Source organism: Panicum virgatum, chromosome 4N, assembly GCF_016808335.1.
Source record: "Panicum virgatum strain AP13 chromosome 4N, P.virgatum_v5, whole genome shotgun sequence".
In the NCBI taxonomy this organism is placed as follows: domain Eukaryota; kingdom Viridiplantae; phylum Streptophyta; class Magnoliopsida; order Poales; family Poaceae; genus Panicum; species Panicum virgatum.
Window position 1 is genome coordinate 28115334 of NC_053148.1, and position 21010 is coordinate 28136343.

The following is a 21010-nucleotide window of genomic DNA, read 5'->3' on the forward strand; positions in this document are numbered from 1 at the left end:
ATCATTTTCTTCATATATATATCTAAGTACAACTAATGTAGAACAATTAGGTAGTATAACAAAGAAGTCTTGAAAGCACAATCGGTTAGGAATGAATTCACCTGCTCTTGTAGTTTCTTGGCACGACTTCTTATAAGTGACCCTTGATTTGGAACTTTTGATGTTGGATGTTGAATATTTGATACTTGAAGTAGCATGCATTTTTGAGATGTCATCATCGCTCTGTTTTTATTTATATGTTGTATTAGGTTTGCGTTAAGTCAAATTTGACCAACTTTAACTGAATTTATAGAGAAAAATAATAACAATTACAGTACCAACTTTATTTTATCAAATTCACTATGAAATATATGTTGATAGTGCATATGTTGAGTAGTATATTTGTTGCTACATTTTTCTATGCTTTGATCAAAGTTGACTTACTTTAACTTAAGATAAACCTAATATGACACGTAAATAAAAATAGAGTAGTAGTCACAATATAAAGAGAATGAATAATTTTAGTAAAGTACGCACAGCTAGAGGCTCGGACAAGAAAATATAGACCATCTGATTTTAATCGTACTTCTTAATAATTCCGTTTACGGAATATCTCAGTAATTTAGATTACGGAAATTCATTAATCTGTACTGCCGATCTGTTTGCTATACTCTTCCGAGGTGGCAGTGAAAGTAGATGTTAGTAGATTTAACATCATAGATAGATTCGAAAAATTGTTCCGAAAAAGGAAAGTAAACAGAATATACCTGAGATTCAAAAATTTTGGGAGAGACACCAACCAAACCTCCTGCGTTGCCCATCAGCTTCTTCTCCCCCTCCCCCTCCCACACCACTACCCTCCCAAATCCGCCCGCGGCATAAATTTCTTCGACCTTCACCTCACCGAATCCTTCTCCATATCCTCCTCGATTTCCGCTTCTTGGATTTGACCCCCTCCTACGGCGTTCTTCCTTTCCCTCGTTTTTTTTTTATTCTTCGTAGTTGGGAGCCGCCCAGGAGCTCGAGTTTTTGGTTCCCTGATCCAAACTGCCCCAATTCCGCGAGGTAGCGCTTAAAGATTGAATTTTGAGGCCTTTCCGAGTGGTTTAGATGGATTAATTGGAGAAGCCGTCGGGGAACTTTGGTTTCTGACCTAAGGCGTTGGAAAGTTTGGTTTGGTGATGGAGCAGGAGAAGCAGCAGAGGGTGGAGCCGCCGGCGCCGGCGCCGGCGTCCGTGCCCCAAGCGGCATCAGAGCCAAGGGCGTCACCACAGCCGCAAGAGCAGCCGAAGCCAGCGGTACCGGTGCAGCCTTCTATCCCGGTGACAAGGCCGTGGCCAATGGCCATCATCCCTTCCGTGTGAGCAAATTGTTTCCATTGAGAATTTGAATTCTACTGTGCGGTCTATTGACTTATGAGTGTCGAGAATTTACGCTATGCATGTTTGTTGCATTTTGTCCTTTTTAAAAGGTTTTAGGTGCTTCTAGATAGCAGTAACTCAATCGTGGTTAGTGGATTATGTTTCTTTATTCGGGTCTGGGCATTTATGGAGATGCACTGTTATTTGTGCTGAGATGTGGCTCTAGTCACTTAGAGTGCTTTGCATTGCTGTGGTTACTGGATTGGTTATTGTTATTAGGGTTTTACTGTTTTACTCCTAGTCACATTATTAAGCATTTTGAATTTGAGTTGCTATAAATGTTATAGGAGTCCTTTGGGCGTTGTAGACAAGTAGGCTTATATATTTCACTATTATCCATTCCGAACTTGTTAACTCTGAGGTGTCATTTGGGAAAACAGTTATTTTAGTAGTGAATATAATTTGTTAGAAGATTGTATATGCCCTCTACGGGCTGCTGTGCTGAGCTGGCCTACGGGCCAAGGATGCCTGGCTGCACCAGCCATGTTGGCTGCTGCGCCGGCCCTAGGAGATTAGGTGTGATTGCTAGATTAGGCAAGGCATCCCTTGATTGGCTCTGTTTCTATAAGACCTAGGGATCCTTGTCTATATATGTGCACCTCCATTGTGCTCACTATCAATCAATCTACAATTCCTTGCCATATCTTCTTTCATAATTGTCTTAATTGTTTTTCATTTTCTTCGCTGTCTTGGAACCAGTGTGCAGTGAAACAATCTCACATATAGCCATCCTAATTCTGTAATCTTTTTATGGGAATGGGCCTTATCCATGATGCTAGTATGTAGTAGAAAAAGTTATTCTATTGCTTGTGTGTGAATACACTTTCATTTGTTGATTGGCGAACAAATGAAGCAATGAACTCATATGCAAAGTGCAAATAACTTCCTTTGCTTATATTTTGTTCTCCGACTTTTTGTTTCAGGAAGCCTGTGGTTGAAATGAAGAGTGGCACCCCAGCCAAGAAAAAGAAACACTGTAATTGCAAAAACTCACAATGTTTAAAGCTGTGAGTACTCTAGCATATGCTTTTTTTTTTGTTTCAGGCATGTGCATCATTTATTTAAACATTCAATGTAAATTGAATAATATCTGCAAATGCATACTTCTACATTATATGTGCATGCAAATAGGGACTGCCTATGTTGTTATGTCAGTGATTAACTAAACTGAATTACTCGTTTAATGAGAACTTCCATATTTTAAAATGTTAACTAGAGTTGAATTGGTTGTTCTTGTCACAGAAGAGAATTCAACTGCATAAAAGTCTTGCCAGTATTCTTATCATCACCAGTGCAAAATATATTAACATGTTGGACTCTCTGGAAGCATAGAAACCATTGTGTTTTTGACAGTGCTGTAGCAAATATGGGTAGCGTCTTACTGCCTTACGAAGTGGAGGCCCAACTTTGGGCTACGACTGGGGCGAAAGGGATCTGCCTCTTGACAGACCCATCCCCTAGTGTCTAGGTCGTTTACAAACACATATGAGAGTTCTTTTAGAGAAAAATGCACGAATGTAACTTAAGATCCTTTGGTGTTGGGGGTGTACTAGGGGCTCTTTATCCCCTTTTTCTTCTTTCATATAATGATACACAACTCTCATATGTGTTTGAAAAGAAAACACATGATTATATGAGCGGAGCCACTTCCTTTTGATTTGAACGAATTTATATAAACTGGACCAATAGACAGAAAGGAGGCATAATTATGTCACGTTTTACTTTGAGAAGGTTAGATATTGTTGAGTCATTTTCAAGCAAATTCTGCAGTTTTAGTGCTGTTTATCTCTTTCTTCTTCTCTCAATGGAATGTTATGTTCCCAACTTTTTTGCTAATACTTCCAATTACGTAGCACTGTATTTTATATCAAGTTGAGTATTTATTATGTGCAGAGCATCAAGTGGATAGAAGGTACATTCACTAACTAGATATTTTTGTTAGGTATTGCGAGTGTTTTGCAGCAGGTGATTATTGTGATGGTTGCAATTGTAAACAATGCGGAAACACTGTTGAGAATGAAAAGGGTAGACAGGAGGCTATTAACAACACAAAGCTACGGAATCCGAATGCTTTTCAACCTAAGATTGAAAATGGTCCAATTATTCCCAGTGTTCGGAAGGTACAAGTACATTCAATGCACTAATGAAATAGTTTCATGTCTTTTGTGTAGATCTCATATGTCGCACTTGTGCTTGTAGAAAGTATGCATTTTCCTGCTTGCTATTTACAGATACACATAAAGTTTGATAGAATCTGATGCACTGGTGTTACCTTGCTGCTCATTTTTTCATGTTGCTTTGCATTGTGCTTTCATACTTGAAGCCTAACAGTATTTTGGGACCATTCCCTGTGCTAGAAGTTGCCTCAGTGGAACAATCAGATTTCATGGCAGCATCCAATTATATGCTGAGTGGCTAGTAACTTAACAAGTTTCTTTTGCATCATATACTATGCTATGCTCAAAACTCTTTGGTGCTGCATTAAATCATATTAACTATAAATATTATGCTTCATTTGTCAACAAAACTTCCTTATTTGGGGTTTTTGCATTATTAAAGTCATTATTTTAACTTATTTTATGGATTCAGGTGAAATAATTTTTTATTTGTTTAATATATCATTTAACTAATCTTAGTAATTTTAACTGGTTATCAGGATGCTGGAGCACCACCTTCACTTCCAAAGCATAATAAAGGTTGTCACTGCAAGAAGTCAGGTTGTTTAAAGAAGTACTGTGAATGTTTCCAAGCAAATATCCTTTGTTCCAAGAATTGTAAATGTATGGATTGCAAGAACTTCGAAGGAAGTGAGGAGCTCCGTGCTATAATTCAAGGGGATAATTCATGTGATCGAAATAACATTCAACAAGCAGCTAATGTTGCTCTAAATGGTGCCATTGGATCGTCAGGATATAGATTTTCTCCAGTTCGTAGAAAAAGGCCTCCAGAAGATCCCCATTATCAGAGATTAAATGTTGAAGGGAGTATGATGCAGGTGCAGTTTCCAGAGGTAGTAATTACGTTTTTGGGATGGTTGTTTAGGCTAGTCCAGTGTTCATTTACTTTGTTAGTAATATTGATTTTTTCGTACTTCAGCTTTAAAATCTCTGGACTAAAAACTATTTCTCTGTTGTAGGCTAACCATGTAGATGCTTCCCAAATTGCTTCATCTAGTGAACTTGAAGGTTCCACTGGCAATTTCCAGTGTAAATCTAAATTGGTCTATAGGTAAGTCAAAAAATGCATTGTCTTGTTTGGACCTATGGATGAAAGGATTTGAATGAACTTCAATTGTCTTGTGGCTTTTGCCATTTTAATAGCATAAGCTCTAGACTGCTAAAGTAAATCTCCTATGGTGTTAGTTTCTTGTGGTTTCTACCATCTTGTGGTAGTCTCCACTACCACTGTACTAGCCAATTGGCTCATTAAAAGTCTATGGTGTTGGGTTTCTTTCTGAATATGTTACTCTGTTCAACACACCACCACTAACAACAACAACAACGAAGCCTTTTAATCCCAAACAAGCTAGGGTAGGCTAGAGTGGAAACCCAACAAGAGTGCATGATTTTCCAAGACAAATAATTAGAAACAAATAAAGAAATTCTTTACTCTGTTTGAAAAAAATGTTGTTTTACACAACCAGGATGCATATCTGATTCCATTATGTTATAGTGATATAATTTGTACTGAAATTATGCAAATGTTATTTTGATACGGCGAATCAACATATTTACATCAATATTAATAGATCTTGCAGTGTATTAGTTTAGTTACTCCTTAATCCTTACGCGCTTTATATATCCTTCTAATTTCTAATGAAAGGCCATCTTGTTAGGTCTCCACTTGCAAACACTATCCATCTTACTGATGTGAACGCCCTAGCCAATCGTTTGGTGATTGTATGCAGAAAGGCAGCAGAAGGATTCACAGCAATAGCTGGTACACAAGCACACCTTCTGTTTGTCTGGACCATTTCAACCTCTGTTCATTAACATGCTATTATGTTAATGCTAATTTTGTAAACTCAGTATTTCATGTTGGAAAGATGAACTACCATGGTGATCAGAAACAAAAGAAAACGAACATATTGTTTCATAATTGTGTCTCGAGTTATATTGTTTCATAATTGTGTCTCGAGAACTTTTTTTATACATTTAACATTGCTCCATGCACCTGATAATATTTCATTTGGACATGGGATAGGGGACTTTAAGTTAAAAAGGACGTACCCAGTGCCGTAGGCTCCCGCACAGTGCGGGGTCTGGGGGAGGTTATTAGCAGGAGGTCTTTCCCACACACCGTGCAATGTGTAGAGGCCACCGCTCGAACCTGTGACCTCTCGATTCACAGGCGGCAAGCACTACCACTTGCACCAGGCCGCCCTTTAAAAAAAACTGATAATATTTCATTTGGACATGGGATAGGGGACTTTAAGTTATTTAAAAAAAAACTGACAGGTCCGAATGGGGCTAAATTCAATTATCACTAGAAACTGTGCGCGGCTTTGCCGCGCTTGGCTAGTGTTATCATGGAGTTTTGTTACTTCTTAGTATTTTTAGTTAATAAGTTTAAAAAAGTATTTTTAGATAATGCCATATTCATGGGCGGACCCAGGGCCCGGCAACCTGGGCACTGGCCCGGGCTCCATCGCCAAACTTGCAAGAGGCTAGAATAAGTTGTAGCAGCTAACGTTGACATGACTAGCAACAACAACAACAACAACAACATAGTCTTTTTTCCCAAGCAAGTTGGGGTAGGCTAGAGATGAAACCCGAAAGAAATAAGTTCAAGGTTCAGGCACATTGATAGCTAGTCTCCAAGCGCTCCTATCCAAAGCTATCTCTTTAGAGATATTCCAATCCTTAAGATCTCTCTTAACCGACTCATCCCACGTCAGTTTAGGTCTACCTCTACCCCTCTTTACATTGTCGACCCGCTCAAGAACCCCATTACGCACCGGCGCCTCAGGAGGCCTTCGTTGGACATGTCCAAACCATCTCAGCCGATGCTGGGTAAGTTTCTCCTCAATTGGTGCCACTTCGACCCTATCCCGAATAACTTCGTTCCGGACTCTATCCCTCCTTGTGTGCCCGCAAAACCACCGCAACATCCGCATCTCTGCTACACTCAGTTGCTGCACATGTCGCCTTTTTGTAGGCCAACATTCAGCACCGTATAGCATCGCCGGACGAATTGATGTCCTATAGAATTTGCCTTTTAGCTTTTGTGGCACCCTCTTGTCACAAAGAATGCCAGAAGCTTGCCGCCATTTCAACCAGCCAGCTGAAATTCTATGCCTAACATCTTCATCAATGTCGCCATCCTTTTGTAGCACCGATCCTAAATACCGAAAAGTATCCTTCTGGAACATCACTTGTCCATCTAGACTAACGTCTCCCCCCTCATGCCTAGTCGCGCTAAAATCGCACATCATGTACTCGGTCTTGGTCATACTAAGTCTAAAACCTTTCGACTCTAACATGCGTCTCTACAGCTCTAACTTCCTATTAACCCCTGCCCTACTCTCGTCAACTAGCACCACATCATCAGCAAAGAGCATACACCAAAAGATCTCACCTTGTATATCCCTTGTGACCTCATCCATCACTAAAGCAAATAAATAAGGGCTCAATGCTGACCCCTGGTGTAGGCCTATGTTAATAGGAAAGTCAGTGGTGTTGCCATCACATGTCCGGACAAACATCGTCGCATCCTTGTACATATCCTTAATGAGGGTAATGTACTTAGTTGGGACTTTGTGCTTCTCCAAGGCCCACCACATGACATTTCTCGGTACTTTGTCATATGCCTTCTCAAGGTCAATGAAGATCATGTGCAAGTCCTTCTTCTGTTCCCTATATCTCTCCATCAATTATCGTATTAAGAAAATCGCATCCATGGTTGACCTTCCAGGCATGAACCCAAATTGGTTTTGGGTCACACTTGTCACTCTTCTTAGGCGATGCTCGATAACCCTCTCCCAAAGCTTCATCGTATGGCTCATCAGCTTAATCCCACGGTAGTTAGTACTGTTGGAGTATATTGAGCCCATGTGTATAGAGGCCCATCTAGAGGCCCATGTATTGGATCTATATATACCCACCCACATAGGGTTGGATGAATAGAGGAATTATTCCCGTCTAACATGGTATCAGTAGATTAGGTTTCCACCACTCCTCTATTCCAGCCGCCAGGGAGCAGACTCCCTGTTGCGCCGCCGCCGCCGGCCACCATGGCCGGCCGCCGGCCGCCGGCTCCTCCTCCCCCTCCTCTCTCCTCCTTCCCTTCCCTCACCTCCTCGTCCTCTGCTACTGGCGCTCCGTCCTCTGCAGGCGCATGGCCGGTCGATCCGTCCTTTGCAGGTGCCGCCGGGACCCGATCCGTCGCCACCTGGTGCTCTGCTCCACCCGGATCCGCCGCCAGCGCCTCTGCTCCACCCGGATCCGCCGCCAGGACATCTCCTCCGCCTGGATTCGCCGCCGGCGGGACTCCTGCTGCGGCCGGCGCCGCCCTGGTGGCCTCTGCGCCCCTGCTCGTCCCCGCCGCCGCCGCTGCTGGTGGTGCGGGCGTGGGGGCTGCAGGAGCGGGTGCGGAGGACGCGGGAGGCGCGCACCCTCCTGGGACCCTGCCCCAGGCGCCGCCCGGGCAGCTACCGCAACTGCTGGAGCCGCCTGGGCCGCTGCCTGGGCCTCTGCCAGCGCCCCCTGGAATGCTGGCGCCCGCTGGGGCCGCCGCGGCCGTCGCAGCAGCCACCGCCGCCGCCCATCGCGCCACTGTCGCGGACGGCAAGCAGCTCGCCGTCGACGCCGCCCTTCCTGAGGCTTCCCCTGCGTGGCCCGGGCCCGGTATGCCGCCCGAGGATGCGCCGCTCGCCGCCGCCACACTCCGTGGGCAGCAGGCCGACGCCGCTCTCGCCGCGGCCCTCCTCGTCGCCAAGTCAGAGGCTTCGGCGGCCCAGGAGCGGGTCCGCGTGGCTGCCCTCGCCTGGGAGCGCGAGCGTGCCACGGCCGACGCCCTCGCCCTCCGGGTCGCCAAGGCGGAGCGCTTTCTCCACATCTCCTCCGGCCAGTTGCCCGTCGACCCCGAGCCCGGCAGCTCCTCCTTCCGCCGTGCCCCGCCTGCTGGATCTGGAGCCCGGTACGACACGACTGACCCCATGGTCGCCCAGCTCCACCTCCAGGCCGCCGGCGTCCAGAACATCAGGGCTCTGGTCTCCGTCCTCCTCGACCCCGCATCCTCCTCCTACGGCCGCTGGCGGGACCAGGTCCTCCTCACCCTCCGCCGCTACGCCCTCGACGACCACGTCCTCGTCGACTCGCCGATCGAGGTGCGGGACATGACGTGGCTGCGCCTCGACAGCGTCGCCCTGTCCTGGATCTTCGGGACCATCTCCCTGGATCTTCAGGACCTCGTCAGGACACACGGCGGCACCGCGCGGCAGGCCTGGGTGGCGCTCGAGGGGCAGTTCCTCGGCAATGCCGAGTACCGCGCTCTTCAGCTCGACGCCACCTTCCGCACCTTCGTGCAGGGGGACCTCTCCGTCGGTGAGTACTGCCGGCGGATGAAGAGCATGGCCGATGCTCTTCACAACCTCGGGGATCCGGTGTCCGATCGGGTCTTGGTGCTCAATGTCCTACGGGGACTGAGCAGCACCTACGACCACCTGAAGGGCTGGATCGCCCGCCAGAGGCCCTTCCCCACCTTCCTGCAGGTCCGGGACGACCTCGCCCTCGAGGAGATCACCAGGGGTCTCGCGCCCGGATCGCCCTCGCCCACCCCCGCCGCGCTCGTTGCTACTCCACCGGCCTCCTCCGCTGCTCCTGCCACCTCCCTCCTTAGTGCTGCTTCCGCCGGGCAGACTGGAGGAGGGGGGGGGGCGTGGACGTCGCCGGCGACGTGGTGGTGGTGCTGGCACTGGTGGCCCTGCTTCTGGGAACACCGGTACCAGTGGGGGCCGTCGGGGCGGCGCGCCGCCACCGGCTCCGGCTCCCGCCCCTGCCACTGGAGGTATGCCCTGGCCATCCTTCAGCAACCCATGGTCAGGGCGCATCTCGATGTGGCCGTTCCAGGGTCCGGGAGGGGGGCCTCGTCCTCAGCTCCAGCTGGCGGCCATGTTCACTGGCGCTGCTCCACTCTTCGCGCCTTCCTGGACCCCGCCCGCTCAGCCCAGCCAACAGCCGACCTGGCCTGGGGGTGGGACCAGGCCGCTCTGGCGCAGTCCTTCAGCACCATGGGACTGACGCCGCCGACCAGCACCGAGTGGATCGCCGACTCGGGCGCCTCGTTCCACACCACTCCTGATGCTGGTATCCTCTCTTCTGTCCGACCCCCACACCCCTCTTGTCCTTCTTCTATCATGGTTGGTGATGGATCTTACCTTCCTGTCACCGCCGTGGGTTCTGCTCCTCGTCTTCCTCATGTTCTTGTTGCTCCTCAAATGGTTCACAACCTTCTTTCTATTCGCCAGTTTACTGCTGACAACTCTTGTTCTATCGAATTTGACTCCTCTGGTCTTACTGTGAAGGATTCGGCTTCCCGGCGTCCACTTCTCCGATGTGACAGCCCGGGGCCTCTTTACACTCTTCGGCTTCCTGCTTCCGTTGCCTCGCCTTCGGCTTCTTCGTCTTCTGCTTTTGCCGTGACGCCTTCTTCCACCACCTGGCACCGCCGGCTTGGTCACCCCGGCCGCGACGTTTGGCTCAGCTCCGCCGTAGTACCGATGTTCCATGTACTAGGGCTCCTGCTGAGCACCTCTGTCATGCGTGCCAGTTAGGTCGTCATGTTAGACTTCCTTTTTCTTTTTCTTCCTCGCATGCTGCGCATGCTTTTGATCTCATTCACTGTGACCTGTGGACATCTCCTGTACTCAGCATGTCTGGCTATAAATATTATCTGGTCATTGTTGATGATTTTTCTCATTACTCTTGGACTTTCCCTTTGCGCGCTAAGTCTGAGACCTTCCCCACCCTCCTCCACTTCTTTGCCTGGGTGTCCACTCAGTTCGGCCTCACCGTTAAGGCCGTCCAGTGTGACAACGGGCGGGAGTTCGATAACTCCACCTCCCGGTCTTTCTTCCTGTCTCGGGGTGTTCAGCTGCGTATGTCTTGTCCGTATACCTCTCCTCAGAACGGCAAGGCTGAGCGGATGATTCGCACGACGAACGACGTCGTACGCACCCTTCTGATCCAGGCTTCTCTCCCCCCGCGCTTCTGGGCTGAGAGCCTCCACACCGCCACCTACCTGCTCAACCGCCTTCCGTCCACTGCTTCTCCTGCTCCCACTCCACACCACGCTCTCTTCGGTACCCCTCCTCGCTACGACCACCTTCGGGTCTTCGGGTGTGCGTGTTACCCTAACACCTCCGCCACCGCTTCTCACAAGCTGGCGCCCCGCTCGACTCGTTGTGTGTTCCTTGGGTACTCCTCTGACCACAAGGGGTACCGATGCTTTGACCTCACCTCTCGCCGCGTTTTGATCTCCCGACACGTCGTTTTCGACGAGTCGGATTTCCCCTACTCCACCTCCTCCACACCTTTTGCTGATCCCGAGCTCGCGTCTCCGTTTCCGGCTGACCCGGTGGTTCAGCCACCGTTACCTGTCTGTCCTTTTCCTGCAGGTTTTCCCGGCGCACCGGCACCACTTCCGGTGATCCCTGCTGCGCCGCGCGCGGCCCCGGTGCCCGCAGTCGCGCCACGCACGGCCCCCGGACCTCCGGTCGTGCCACGCACGGACCCGGTGTCTCCCGCTGCGCCACGCGCGGCCCCGGTGCCTTCCACTGCACCTGAGCGGTACGCTCAGCCGGTGCAGGTGTACCGGCGTCGTCCGGCGCCGAACCCGGTGCCGCAGCGGTACGCTGAGCCGGTGCAGGTGTACCGGCGTCGTTCGGCGTCGACACCGGCGCCGCCTCCTGCTCCGGAGGCTCCTGCGACGCCGACACCGGAGCCGTCGCCGCCGCCGCCAGCTCCGGCTTCCTCTCGAGCCGAGCCGGAGGTGTACCACCCCCCGGTCCTCCATCGGGATCCTCGGCATATCCATCCCATGGTGACTCGGCGGATGGCGTCCCAGGCCGCGACTCTCTCCGCCACAGAGGGAGAGCCGCGGGTCTCTCCGGTACCCTCCTCTGTCCGCGATGCCTTGGCGGATCCTCACTGGCGTCGCGCGATGGAAGAGGAGTACGCGGCTCTTCTTGCCAACCAGACGTGGGACCTCGTGCCGCGTCCGTCTGGTTGCAATGTGGTGACTGGCAAGTGGATCTGGACGCATAAGCGTCGGGCTGACGGCACACTGGAGCGTTACAAGGCTCGCTGGGTTCTCCGGGGGTTCACTCAGCGGCCTGGTGTGGATTATGATGAGACTTTCAGCCCGGTTGTGAAGCCCGCTACGGTGCGTACGGTCCTCTCACTTGCGCTCTCGCGCACTTGGCCTGTGCATCAGCTGGACGTGAAGAATGCATTTCTTCATGGCACTTTGTCAGAGACTGTTTACTGCTCTCAGCCTGCGGGATTTGTGGACTCGAGTCGTCCGGATATGGTCTGCCGGCTCAACAAGTCTCTCTATGGACTGAAGCAGGCTCCACGGGCTTGGTACTCTCGGTTCGCCACGTTCTTGCTGACACTGGGGTTCACCGAGGCCAAGTCTGACACGTCTCTCTTCATCTACCGCCGTGGGGATGAGACGGCATATCTGCTGCTATATGTCGATGATATTGTGTTCACAGCTTCCAGTCAGCAGTTGCTTCAGAGTGTCATCTCCTCTCTGCAGCAGGAGTTCGCTATGAAGGATCTTGGTCAGCTCCACCACTTCTTGGGCGTCACTGTTGAGCCTCGCCCGTCTGGTCTCCTTCTGCACCAGCGGCAGTACGCCCTCGATATTCTGGAGAGGGCTGGGATGACTGATTGCAAGCCCTGCTCCACTCCAGTCGACACTCAGGCGAAGCTGTCTGCTGATCTGGGTGATCCGGTGGCTGACCCTACAGCCTACCGGAGTCTGGCCGGCGCTTTGCAGTACCTCACCTTCACCAGGCCGGACCTCACCTACGCTGTTCAGCAGGTCTGTCTCCACATGCATGATCCCCGGGAGTCACACCTTGCTGCGCTGAAGCGTCTCCTCCGGTACGTCCGTGGCACTGTGGACCTCGGCCTGGTACTTCACCGCTCGTCCTCTGCTGAGCTGGTGGTCTACACCGACGCTGACTGGGCTGGCTGCCCGGACACTCGTCGCTCCACCTCTGGCTACGCCGTCTTCCTGGGCGGCAACCTGGTCTCCTGGTCGTCCAAGCGGCAGCCGGTTGTCTCTCGCTCCAGTGCCGAGGCGGAGTACCGGGCTGTCGCTAACGGCGTGGCGGAGGCGTCCTGGTTGCGACAGCTCTTGGCGGAGCTCCACAGCCCGCTCGCCAAGAGCACGCTCGTCTACTGCGACAACGTCAGCGCCGTGTATCTCTCCACCAACCCCGTCCAGCATCAGCGGACGAAGCACGTGGAGATCGACCTACACTTCGTGCGCGACAGAGTCGCCATCGGCGATGTTCGGGTACTCCATGTCCCGACTACCTCTCAGTTTGCTGACATCTTCACGAAGGGGCTGCCCTCGTCGACCTTCTCGGAGTTTCGATCCAGCCTCAATGTAGCCGGTGGCTAGTTGTGGCTGCGGGGGGTATTAGTCCTTTTGTGCTCCACTTGTACTCTCATCTTGTCCAGTCTTGAACACCGCTGCGTCGGTTGTTCAGACTGCGGGGGGGTGTTAGCTTTCTTGTTGTCCAGTCTTGAACACCGCTGCGCCGGTAGTTCAGACTGCGGGGGGGTGTTGGAGTATATTGAGCCCATGTGTATAGAGGCCCATGTATTGGATCTATATATACCCACCCATCTAGGGTTGGATGAATAGAGGAATTATTCCCGTCTAACAAATACAACTTTGAACATCACCCTTGTTTTTGAAGATAGGTACTAATATACTTCTCCTCCATTCTTCCGGCATCTTGTTTGACCGAAAAATGAGATTAAAAAGCTTAGTTAACCATACTATTGCTCTATCTCCTAGGCATCTCCACACCTCAATGGGGATACCATCAGGGCCCATCGATTTACCTCCCTTCATCCTCTTCAAAGCCTCCCCGATCTCTACCTCCTGAATTCTCCTCACAAAACGTCTGTTGGTATCGTCAAAAGAGTCATCTAACTCAAGGGTAGGGCCCTCACTCTCCCCATTAAACAACTTGTCGAAGTACTCTCTCCATCTATCCATGATCTCCTCATCCTTCACTAGCAGTCGATCTATCCCATTCTTAATGCATTTGATTTGGTTGATGTCCCTTGTCTTCCGCTCGCGGATCCTAGCCATCCTATAAATGTCCTTCTCCCCTTCTTTCGTGCCTAGCCGCTGATACAGGTCATCATACGCCTTACCCTTTGCTACATTCACAGCTCGCTTTGCAACCCTCTTCGCTAATTTATAGCCCTTGATGTTGGCTGCACTCTTGTCAAGGTGGAGACGCTTGAAACACTCTTTCTTCTCCTTAATAGCCCTTTGCACCTCGTCATTCCACCACCAGGTGTCTTTCCCCTCCTGTTTGCCTCCCCTACTCACGCCAAACACCTCTGAGGCCACCTTCCGGACACATGTTGCCATCTTTAGCCACATGTCATCTGCGTCTGCTCCTTCCCAAGGCCCCTCACCTAGCATCCTTTCTTTAAACGCTTGTGCCGCTTCCCCTCTAACCTTCCACCACTTTGTTCTCGCAATCTTGGCACGTTTGTCCCGGTGGACACGTACCCGAAGACGAAAGTCCGCCACCACAAGTTTGTGTTGAGGGACAACACACTTCCCAGGTATCACCTTACAATCTAAGCAATCACGTCTACTCCCTCCTAGCAAGGATTAAGTCGATCTGGCTCGAGTGTTGTCCACTACGAAACGTCACAAGATGGGATTCCCTCTTCTTAAACACGGTATTCGCTATCAACAAGTCGTAGACTAACGCGAAATTCAACACATCCTCCCCCTCTTGACTCCTGCTACCATACCCAAAACCCCCGTGCACTCGCTCGAACCCTACATTAGTCGCACCCACATGGCCGTTGAGATCTCCTCCTATGAAGAGTTTCTCGCTGGTAGGCACGGTACTAACCATGCTATCTAGATCTTCCCAGAACTGCATCTTGGTGCTCTCACTAAGGCCTACCTGAGGGGCATAGGCACTGATCACATTCAAAACCGAATCTCCCACTACCAACCGGATTAGGATAATCCGGTCGCCTTGCCTTCTAACCTCTACGACTCCATCCTTAAGGCTCCTATCAATCAAGATGCCTACACCATTCCTACCCGGAGTTGCTCCCGTGTACCAAAGCTTGAAGCCAGTATTCTCAACCTCCTTCGCCTTCTGGCCCTTCCATTTAGTCTCCTGAACGCATAGAATATTTACACGCCTCCTAATTGCTATATCAACTAGCTCTCGCAACTTACCTGTTAGGGACCCTACGTTCCAGCTACCTATACGAATCCTAATTGGCTCGGCTAGCTTCCTTACCCTTCGCACCCGTCGAGGGAAGTGCGAAGACCCTTGCTCATTTTTCACTACACCCGGGCGTCGATGTAGCGCGCCATTCAGGTGACGACCCGACCCTTGCTCACTTATCATCGTACCCAGGTCATGATACGACGCGCCCTTGGGGGGATGGCGACCCGGCCCTTGCCCATTTATCACCACACCCGGGTTCCGATGTAGCGCGTCGCTAAGAGGGTTACGCCCCAACGAGTTTCTTGTGGGTTTCAAATCTATTAGAGTGGCTATTTTTATGCTGGTTTGCCAAAACCTAACGCAACCCTCCTCCTTTGTCCGGGCTTGGGACCGGCTATGCTGAGACGACTCAGGAGAGTCTTCCAGTCAGCATAGGCGGAGTTGTTGACATGACTAGCATTCAAATCAATTTACCACGGCTGTAATCCTCTTCGGTTAGAGATAGGAAGAGAATTGTATTAGACTTGGCCCAGGCTTCATTTGCTACCTGGGTCCGCCACTAGCCATATTATAAACTAAAGTGTTTATAGATTTTTTATAGATTACACAATACAACTCAGACACTCATAACGCACGTACACTCATATCTCTATGATCATATATACGCAAACCTACCTCTATGAGCATCCTCGAAAATTGATCCAGCAAATTATCGAGATTGATGATGTACAATGTTGTTAAATTCTAGAATATTCGCTTAGGAGTCAAACCCAATACCCTAGGTGCTACCGAGGCTTGTAGTCTTACCACTAAAATCTTACCATTAGAAGTATTAAATAAAATCTAATTGAAAAATTACCTAGCCTAATTTTTTAGACGAATCTAACAAGGGTAATTAATCTATAATTAGCGGATGTTAAGTAACATCACTGTAGCAAGTTAAGAATTAATTAGGTTCATTAGTTTCGTCTCGCGAATTAGCACCCATCGGTGCAAAAGTTTTATAACTAAATTATATTCAATACTTTTAAATATTAAGATTCTTGTTTGATGTGACATAATTAAAGTTTAGCCTCTGCAGCACGTGATGAGCATGCCAGTGCCGGTAGCGACGAATCAGTTTGGACTGTTTGGAGAAGATTCATCTGGTTTAGTTTGGGCCTTGAGAATTTTATAAATTGGATTAGTTTGGGCCCATTAGCAGTTTAGCTGGTACAGGTACGGCCGTTCAACCTTGTGGTCGCTGGAAGCGGATGACGCCGGAGGCGGTGCTTGAGACGGCAGGTCGCGCGAAGGCAAGCGAAGAGTCTGGAAACACATGCAACACAGGTGATGTTGCATGTGAGATCAACGATCGAGAAGAGAGGAAGTTGTGATCGGACGATCTGCAAATTCGGATGACGTGGCCTAACGGACTTGCGATTTTGGCCTGATGGCAGGGTCAAGTTTCGTCTATTAAAGATTCTAGGAGCTTGGTCTATTTGGAATCATTGCAACCGCTGTGTGTTTGATGGGATTATTGCTGTCATTAAAGGACATGCAGCAATGGTCTCTTGCTGGGGCTAGAGGTTCCTATATCCTTGCTCAAGTGCCTCCAATTGTTGCTGGTCAGGCTGGTCTGGTCTCCAAACATTGGGGTTTCCCCACCCTTTTTTTCCTAATTAATATATTGATACACAGTTCTCCTGCATGTTTGAGAAAAAATAACTGGGAGAAACATATAGTTTTCCTATCCATTTCTATGTTTAACAAAAAAAAGTTTGCAACTAGAAGAATAGTGTTTTCTGTAACCTTCCCTTCAAAAACATCAGACCCCCATCACCATTCTTATGGATTTGGCAATCAAGATGCAGCAACAAACTTAGAACCTTCTCATGGTTGCTGCTCATGAATAGATTAAATACCAGAAATCTACTCAGGAGGAGAAACTTCTATATAGAAGGAAACAACTACACTTGTGTCCTCTGCAATGGCAATGCAGAAGAGACAGCTTTCCATCTGTTCTTCTCCTGCTCCTTCAGTAAATCCTGCTGCAAAGCAATAGGCATAGACTGGAGGATCAACCTGCATTTCTTCCAAATGATGAAAAGAGCTCGACAGGATTTTCAGCATTGGTTTTTCATGGAGGTATTCATAATAGCCACTTGGCACATCTGGAAGCAAAGGAACAATCTTATCTTTCAAGAGAGAAGACCAACATTTAGAGACTGGATTTCAAAATTTATTGATGAGGCATGACTCCAAGCTCACAGAATCAAGGAAGACAAAAGACAGGTTTTTCTTAGCTGGGTAGATTGTGTTCATCTTTAGCTAAGAGCTAATGCTTTCTTTCTTCCCTAAGAATCTCTCTCTGAGGTTTTCTTCTTCTCTGGTGCCACAGCTCTGTGTGGTTAAAGGACTTTTCTACAGTTTATTTTATTTCTTATAAATATATACTTTACCACAGTGGGGCTTCCCCCTCTGTATAGCTTTAAAATTTTTTTTCCTGTAAATGGACCAGTTGCGATGCACACTTGAAATATCCTTTTGTTTGACGTTTGAGTACCAAATCATCTTATAAACATTGTATCTTCAGAAACAAATTAACTAATGAAATTGCAACTGTTATCATTCAAGATTCAGTTTTACTAAAGTATTTTTTGTCATATTTGCAGATAACAAAGAGGAGATGGAAATAGATAGGGAAATTTGGACAAATACTGACCAAAACTTTGACGAGAACAAGAAAGAACTCCAGAAAGCTGCTGCTAGTCAACTGACAGAAATAGATCAGCAAATTCCTGCGGAATGTGGATCATATTGCTCTAACACCCAAGAGGATTGCTCTAACACCCAAGAGGATTCTATGCCTGCTTCTCCAGGAACACGAGCTCTGTTGTGTGATGAGCAGGATCTCACATTTGGAACAGCTTATAGGAGTTCAATTCCAGTGGTATTGCATGATCAGGACATTTCAGAGCTACAAACTGCGCAAGAAAATGCAGTGTTGAGGGCGTTCAGAAATTACCTCCAGTTAATTATTGCACGTGGACAAGTAAATGGTGAGATGAGTTTCTAAGATACTCTAGATTTAGTAATATTCTTCTTTTTTCTTTCTCGATCACCACTCAGTACAATTCATGCTGATTTTATATATCTGTCTTGGTACATTTAGCACTCACCCCTGCTATATGCCTTGTCAAATTAGCCATTATGTTCCATGTAGAAAACCAGCAGGATGAAATGAATAGGAACTGAGCCTAGTTTAGTTGGCCTAGGAACTGAACTCCAGCGCCCAAGGTTTGAGTCCTCTTCCACTCGAATTTGGGTGCTTATTTCTTATCATTACAGTTCGTTGAATTTATTGAGTTGCATGCACCAACCAGTTCAACCCAAAAGCTTAAGCTGATGGGGAGAGGTGGACAATTCACTTATATTCCAACACTCCTCACGTGGAGGCTCCCACAGGCTTCAAACGTGGAATAGGAGCAAGCAGCAATTGTTTTATTTAATTGCGCTAACCAGGATTCGAACTCGAGACCTCCAGCTCTGATAACCAGAATTTTTTAACTGAATCAAGAAATTTTAATTCTCTACAAATGAAGTTAGAGCCACATAAATTTATTTACAATCGGCACATCAGAATTCTAGATGATGAATTCTTGTTGAACTATATGTTTATCAGATTTTAAAGAGAAATAAATTTATTAGCTCCTACAGACCATCATCAAAATATTTTCAATGCTGACACAAAATAAGAATCATATTCGACAAATGTTTGCATCCTGTTCTGGTTTTATATAATGTTTTAGCACAGATATTTGAAACTGTCTCTCTTGTTTTTCTTTTTTGTGAAATGTGCCGTTGCTTCTTTTTTTGTGTGTGGTTTCTTATTGAACTTACTGGTCTGATGATTTGCTGGTATAGCAGAAGGAAAATCATCATCAGGGACAGGGGTGGAACTGGATGCTATGAGGAATCATGAATCAAGCACCAGTTTACCCCCAGTGAAAGCTGAAGAAAAATCCAATGATCCGGATGACACCAAAAATCCCAACACAAGATAATCGTTGCATCAGATAGTATATCAACACACGTATCAAAATAGACGTAGCTCAGATTTTGTATTTTTCATGTCAAGATAAGATATGTATACCACAGCCAATCTCCATGTACATATGGATAGTGTAGTCCTTTTTGCCTGTAACGGCAACCGGCCATGTAGCTTTAGTCATTCATGAGATGTTAGCAGGAAAATTCATGCTAATCATGTAATTATTTTTTATTAATAATATTTTTCTATATGATTTTTCTATTACAGTCTCTGAAACATTTTCTTTGCGAGAAAGTGTAAGAAATTTGATGTTGAACCTTGCAGGTGATTGAAATTGTTGTAAAGGTCTTCAATATTAAACCAATTAGGTGTGTTTGAAATATTTTACAACTCTTTGAACAATCTGTAAAAAAATCATCTGGATTTACATGGGGATAGACACCCAAAGAAGTGAATCAGGGTTTTCACCCCTTTTGTTTCTTACATGTTCTTTAAAAATAATCGTGTGAATGCTAATCATTGGCGTGTTCTACAAAGATGTCAGAAAGTGTAAATTGACATGTTCTGTAAAATTTGATTTGTTTTCCATGATCTATGGAACTGACGAGCTGAACTCTAGATAATTGTCTATAAAAAATCTTTCTGCATTTCTAAAAGCGAGGTAAGATATTATGAAACCGTTGAGCGTTTTCTTCTTAGACCTGTCAACAAATTTGGAAACCTAGTAAAATAATACTTGAAAATCTCACGGCAATACCTTAATGAATATCTATTAGATAAAAATCCTGGGAACATTCATTGCCCGGAATTTCTTGAGGTGTATTAGTTGTACAGTTTCCCCCACCAAATCAATACCATGTCATTTGAACAAACAGCCTGCAGGAAGGGAATTTTTTAACCTATTTTTAAATTTTATTTTAAAAATAACCCACCCAAATAAATATTTGCAGATCTAATATTTTTGGTCGCGCCAGTCTGCATGGTGTGAAAAAAAACTCTGTCGCACCACATGCACTGGTGTGACATGGTATGTCATGTTAGCATGCTCTAGAATGCTGGGAAGGGGTCTGCCAACATATATTCCACGTGTTAAGCTTGTCACACCACCCAATGGCGTGACAGTACAATTTTGTCACGCTACTTCCGCCGACGTGATAAGGTTTGACCTTAGAAAAATCATATCTTTTTCATACGAACTCGGATGAAGATGATTTTATATGAAAATTTTAGTCCTCAACGAGATCTAAAATTTTCTAGTTTTGAGTTTTTTCATTTTACTAAGATGTTTAAATAATTGATTTAATATTTAATAGCATATTAAGCACTTGTACCTCTATAGGATCGTCTTCAACTTAACATGTTTATGGTGGTTCCACCAATTAAGTTCAATATAACATTCAATATATGAAATAGCATGGACTAAATTATAATAATTTGATAATAAATACAATGGGAAATTAAACTATATAATTGTTGAATAATATGGAATATAATGTAACACACTAGATACTAATGATAGCCTTAATATCTAGAGTGGTGGGATAGATGGGAGGCACCTCGAGTGGTCTTGGCTAGACCAAGTAAGTGGTGCCAACGACAAGCATCCCACTGACCACAGAATGGAGATGGCATGGTAGAAAAGAAGACCATAGGTAGATGAATCAACTTTCATTATAAACTAAATCGACAGTTAAAGAGAAGGGGAATGTAAAGTTAGCAAGCCATGTCAGCATTACGTGCATATGTGCATAGGTATGGACCTAAGTGACACATCCAAACTAAATTGGATTAAAATAATCAAAATATATAATTTGGTTTAGTGAAACAACTATAAAAGTTGGAGTAAAAAGAGATTAAATGAAACTCATAAGGATTTTAAGAAAGGATTAAACTCCAAATGATTATTGAAATGGCCTAAGTTGCATTAGAGAAAAAGAGTCACACATGATAATAAGGTTGAAATCTAGCTAAATTTGAGCTACATTTGGCCAAAGTGAGGAAGTTGAGAATCTAAAATATGAGATGGTAAAAAATGGTATAAATAGGTGGACAAGATTAAGACTAGACCAAATGAATGAAAGAAATTTAAGTATCATTCAAAAATATTTTAATTTGAAC

General features: G+C 46.7%; 1 protein-coding gene across 3 annotated transcripts; it reads left to right on the forward strand.

The window, feature by feature from the left end:
* The first annotated feature begins 756 nt into the window (after nucleotides 1–756).
* On the forward strand, nucleotides 757–19161 carry LOC120670577 (protein tesmin/TSO1-like CXC 5). 3 transcript variants are annotated; one of them, XM_039950715.1, is made up of 8 exons: nucleotides 757–1339; nucleotides 2324–2407; nucleotides 3343–3520; nucleotides 4057–4395; nucleotides 4537–4628; nucleotides 5236–5339; nucleotides 17514–17900; nucleotides 18766–19161. In XM_039950715.1, exons 1-8 carry the CDS (start codon nucleotides 1161–1163, stop codon nucleotides 18903–18905), a joined length of 1503 nt encoding a protein of 500 aa, XP_039806649.1. In that variant the 5' UTR covers nucleotides 757–1160; the 3' UTR covers nucleotides 18906–19161. The 3 variants fall into 3 exon arrangements, with proteins under 3 accessions (XP_039806649.1, XP_039806646.1, XP_039806647.1); XM_039950712.1 differs by having other exon boundaries at nucleotides 758–1339; nucleotides 4057–4410; XM_039950713.1 differs by having other exon boundaries at nucleotides 758–1339; nucleotides 4057–4410; nucleotides 18769–19158.
* The last annotated feature ends 1849 nt before the right edge of the window (nucleotides 19162–21010 follow it).